Genomic DNA, 5,058 nt, shown 5'->3' with positions numbered 1-5,058 from the left:
ATTTGCAGTGATGCCGATACCGTTCGAAAAACATCGGTACCAGTACCATAATTTTGTATTCACAATATCATATTTTTGGTACCGTATGCCATATAACGAGTGCCTGTATGGTAATGGTGTCATGACGAACCGAGTTTGTTTTTATAATTTTCGATTGACGTAAAAAAGATGTCGATATTATCTTGGTCATATCTATTTCGGTTACTATATCGAGTGTGAGCATGATACTAGGACTCTAACAAACCGAACTGGTATGAAGCGCGGGGAATCCCATTACCAATTTGGAAAAAAACTCGTGTTGTATTTATATTATGATTTTTTTAGTCACGCATTTCGTCAAACACATGGTGGTCAAATTGGGTAAAACTATCCCAAGCCCAAAGGGTTCCTGGATCAAAAACTATATGATTCTTCCGAAATCGTTAATCCATCATTTAATATCTCCAATTCTCCATCACCATCGGAAGAAATCTGTTTGATCATCGAAGATTCTCATAGTCGATACGCAAATCCCTCGCCTCATTTCACTGTTTGTATCTGTTTTGATTGTAAGTTTTCTCATATTTTCATCCGATTATTGTAGCTTCGGTATATTATTTTCATGTATCTTTTTTCAATCTGTCAATCCGTTTTATCTTGCACCCTATGCATACCTATTAGCGGCCATTGATTCTTAATTTACATAAGTGTGGTGCACCCTTTTCATTAGAGCCTATTGATGCAATCTGCAATTCGGGATTTCACAAACAAGATAAAATTAGTGTTTGAGACTGAGAATTAACATACCTGTAACTGCTAATCAGTAACTACCATGCTTATTTTGATATATGTTTTTTAATTTTATTTTTATTATTGAATAGCTAAAGAACAATGGGCTACCCAAATGGATTGGTATCACAAGGGAAGCAGCCTCTTTTCTCATTTGGGGTTATCACAGATGTGCAGTATGCCGACATTCCTGATGGTCGATCGTTTCTTGGCGTTCCTAGATATTACAGAAACAGCATTCTAGTGTTGCAAAAGGCAATGCAAAATTGGAATAATCACCAAAATATTAGTTTTGCACTAAATCTTGGGGACATAGTTGATGGGTATTGCCCTAAAGATCAATCTTTAGAAGCTGTCAAGAAAGTAGTTGCAGAGTTCGATAAGTTCAATGGTCGTGTGTATCATATGATTGGCAATCACTGTCTCTACAATCTCCCCCGCAGCAAGTTGCTCCCGTTGATGAATTTTCCTAATGTTGACCGTGCTTACTACGAATTTTCTCCCGTCCCAGAGTACAGATTTATTTTTCTTGACGGTTATGACATTAGTGCAATTGGTTGGCCTCATGATCATCCTCACACAATTGAAGCCGTAAAAATCCTCGATGAGAAAAACCCTAATTTGGACAAGAATAGCCCGAATGGGTTAGTGGATCTTGAAAGAAGGTTTCTGAAATTCAATGGCGGAGTTGGGAAAGAACAGCTGGAATGGTTAGACAAAACACTTCAAGATGCAACAAAATACAATCAAAAAGTTGTCGTATGCTGCCATATTCCCCTAGATCCTGGAGCTACATCAAAAGAAGCACTTTTATGGAATTATGATGAAGTTATGGATGTGATTCATCGGTATGATTGTGTGAAGGTTTGCTTAGCTGGCCATGATCATACAGGTGGACACTCTGTTGACTCATGTGGGGTACACCATTGGGTACTTGAAGCCGCATTGGAATGCCCTCCTGGCACAGATGCTTTTGGATATATAGACGTTTATGAAGATAGGCTATCACTTATTGGAACTGATCGAATGGCTAGCAGTGAAATGGTTTTCAACCAATAGATGTTATCAGCTTCATAATAGGTATCTTATCAGTTAATGGATTGAAAAGCATTTGAGTTACTGGTATTTATGGCATTGGGTTTGTATTGAATCAATTTCATTGTGACATCAGAAAAGCACACAAGACATTTATGTAACTTGACTTCTAATTTAAGATACCGTTCATCATACCTTAACAAAGATTATGTCTTCCTTTGTATATATCCCAGGAGACCATGAATTCAACCCATCAATCAAGAACAAAATAACAATCGAACAAAGAACAAGAAGAGAGGGATTAACCCTAATACATAATCGTATTAATCAACTGAATAATTGAACCTGATTGTTTCAAGGTACAAAAACAAACTGAAACCCTAATCCTATTTATACCTACTGAAGAGTTGCGTCTGAACAGTTGCGTCTCTTGGTGAATCATCACGACTCTTGCTTCCAATCGACATGTCCTCTTGATTTGCCGCCTCTTCTGATCGACGTATCTATTCTGGTATGTCGCATCCCTTCACTTAAGTGGTCAGAATTTCCGATTGAATAGTTTTTAGTCGGTAATTTTGGTAGGAAATCCTCAATTTTCTAGTAGTGCTTGTAGGTTATAATCTTTGGCTCTTAACACAACTAACCCTTATACTATGACGTAACTTCTAATTAAAACGTAAACACACTTTATACTAATTACACTTCTGACCCGTATCTTCTCTTTCAAACTTGATCAACAAGACTTAGACAACAATTAAAGTCCAACAATTCCCCCCTAATTGTTTAAGTCTTGTTCTTCCAATCTTCGTAATCCTTCTTGGGCAATCTGTGAACCCGGTGTCTTTAACCATATGCGACTTCGGGATCAACTTCTTAGGAGACTTGTAAATTGGTGATTTCCATTAACGAAGGATGGCTTCCCGTCCGCGTACTGTTTACCTTTTACGCTGCCATGGCCGCTCTTTCCTCCATTCAGACCTGCACCAATATGCTCGGTTCGCCCGATGCTTTCCTGCCTTCCATCAGATGATTCTTCCGAATCTCGAACCCTTGCCTTGATTGAAGAATTGAATCAATGATCATGATTCTTTGAGCCTTGGCTCTGATACCAATCAAGAACAAAATAACAATCGAACAAAGTACAAGAAGAAAGGGATTAACCCTAATACACAATCGTATTAATAAACTGAACAATTGAACCTGATTGTTTCAAGGTACAAAAACAAACTGAAACCCTAATCCTATTTATACATATCGAAGAGTTGCGTCTGAACCGTTGTGTCTCTTGGTGAATCATCACGACTCTTGCTTCCAATCGACATGTCCTCTTGATTTGCCGCCTCTTCTGATGGACGTATCTATTCTGGTACGTCGCATCCCTTCACTTGTAGGTTATAATCTTTGGGTCTTAAGACAACTAACCCTTATTCTATGACGTAACTTCTAATTAAAACGTAAACATACTTTATACTAATTACACTTCCGACCCGTATCTTCTCTTTCAAACTTGATCAACAAGACTTAGACAATTAAAGTCCAACAATTCCCCCCTAATTGTTTAAGTCTTGTTCTTCCAATCTTCGTGATCCTTCCTGGGCAATCTGTGAACCCGTTGTCCTTAACCATATGCGACTTTGGGATCAACTTCTTGGGAGACTTGTAAATTGGTGATTTCCATAAACGAAGGATGGCTTCCCCTGCGCGTACTGTTTACCTTTTCCGCTGCCATGGCCGCTCTTTCGTCTATTCAGACCCACACCAATATATGCTCGGTTCGCCAGATGATTCTTCTGAATCGCGAAACCCTAGCCTTGATTGAAGAATTGAATCCATGATCTTGATTCTTTGAGCCTTGGCTCTGATACCATACCAATATAGAATATAGATCTCAGGAGACCATGAATTCAACCCATCAATCAAGAACAAAATAACAATTGAACAAAGAATAAGAAGAGAGGGATTAACCCTAATACACAATCATATTAATAAACTGAATAGTTGAACCTGATTGTTTCATGGTACAAAAACAAACTGAAACCCTAATCCTATTTATACATACTGAAGAGTTGCGTCTGAACCGTTGCGTCTCTTGGTGAATCATCACGACTCTTGCTTCCAAGCGACATGTCCTCTTGATTTGCCGCCTCTTCTGATCGACGTATCTATTCTGGTACGTTGCATCCCTTCACTTGTAGGTTATAATCTTTGGGTCTTAACACAACTAACCCTTATACTATGACGTAACTTCTAATTAAAACGTAAACATACTTTACACTAATTACACTTCTGACCCGTATCTTCTCTTTCAAACTTGATCAACAAGACTTAGACAATTAAAGTCCAACACTTTGTATTTAAAGAAAAAAAACATAATTAAATTGTATTACGGACAAATAATATTTCGTTAAAACCAAATTAGGATTCCTTTTTCTGAATCTAAGTATGCAGAAAATAATATATATTTTTTGTGTATTAATGCAGTTAAGTATATGGATTTGTTGCTAAGTTGACTTACCATTTAGTAGTTTGTTGTATATTGTGTCAACTATCTTATCATGTACTTGAATGAATCATCAGAATGTGATCTTTTTCTTAATTAAATCAACGCATCAACTTACGTAGTACGTCATTCCGTACGTCATTCCATTTATATATTTCAACTTTGAATTAGATATTTAATAGAATAGTCTGTTCACACTACCTCATGCTTGCTTTGCAGTCAATTCATCTATATCACTTCAATAACTTGTTTTAATACAGTTATTTATCTAATTTTGATTGTTCAATTCACATAGTCACTTCCAATATGCACATCTGTAAACCTTTACCCCTGAAAAAATGCTAGTTGTATGGGGACTGGCAAGAACAAATTTTCTAACTTGACACATGGATTTAGAACAATAAGAGCATTTTCTTTCTCAATTATTTGTTTTATTCTGAAAAAGAAAACATGATTAGACCAATCTATATTACTATGGAATAGTAAGGCGAGAACAGTGGCCAGAAACGATTCTAAATTGGTTGCGATCATACCAGCACTAATGAGTTTTGTGATGGCCTTTTGCCCTTTTTTGGGTTAGAGGCGTTTGTGGTTATTGAAATCAATTTTCAAAAAAAAAAAAAGAAAGAAATGATTTTGAATTCTGTGATCAGTATCGAAAAATTGAAGATACAATACAACCTCCATTGATAATGGGTTGACTTTTGAACCTGGATTTGTTGACCTAATCCGGATGCAATTTGCTTGTGATGATG

The 5,058-nt window shown here is 36.9% G+C and overlaps 1 protein-coding gene across 1 annotated transcript; it reads left to right on the top strand.

Annotated features, from left to right (window-relative positions):
• The first annotated feature begins 338 nt into the window (after positions 1 to 338).
• LOC110879851 (manganese-dependent ADP-ribose/CDP-alcohol diphosphatase-like) lies at positions 339 to 1,997 on the top strand. Its single transcript, XM_022128381.2, has 2 exons — positions 339 to 548; positions 861 to 1,997. The coding sequence occupies exon 2, from the start codon at positions 871 to 873 to the stop codon at positions 1,825 to 1,827; it is 957 nt and encodes a 318-aa protein (XP_021984073.1). The 5' UTR covers positions 339 to 548; positions 861 to 870; the 3' UTR covers positions 1,828 to 1,997.
• The last annotated feature ends 3,061 nt before the right edge of the window (positions 1,998 to 5,058 follow it).

The sequence above is a fragment of the Helianthus annuus genome, chromosome 9 (genome assembly GCF_002127325.2).
Source record: "Helianthus annuus cultivar XRQ/B chromosome 9, HanXRQr2.0-SUNRISE, whole genome shotgun sequence".
In the NCBI taxonomy this organism is placed as follows: domain Eukaryota; kingdom Viridiplantae; phylum Streptophyta; class Magnoliopsida; order Asterales; family Asteraceae; genus Helianthus; species Helianthus annuus.
The sequence above is the reverse complement of the archived record's forward strand: the minus strand, read 5'-3'. Positions and strand labels throughout refer to the sequence as shown.

Coding starts and splice junctions, on each gene's coding strand:
- LOC110879851 (XM_022128381.2), top strand. CDS start 871: ATGGGCTACCCAAATGGATTGGTATCACAAGGGAAGCAGCCTCTTTTC.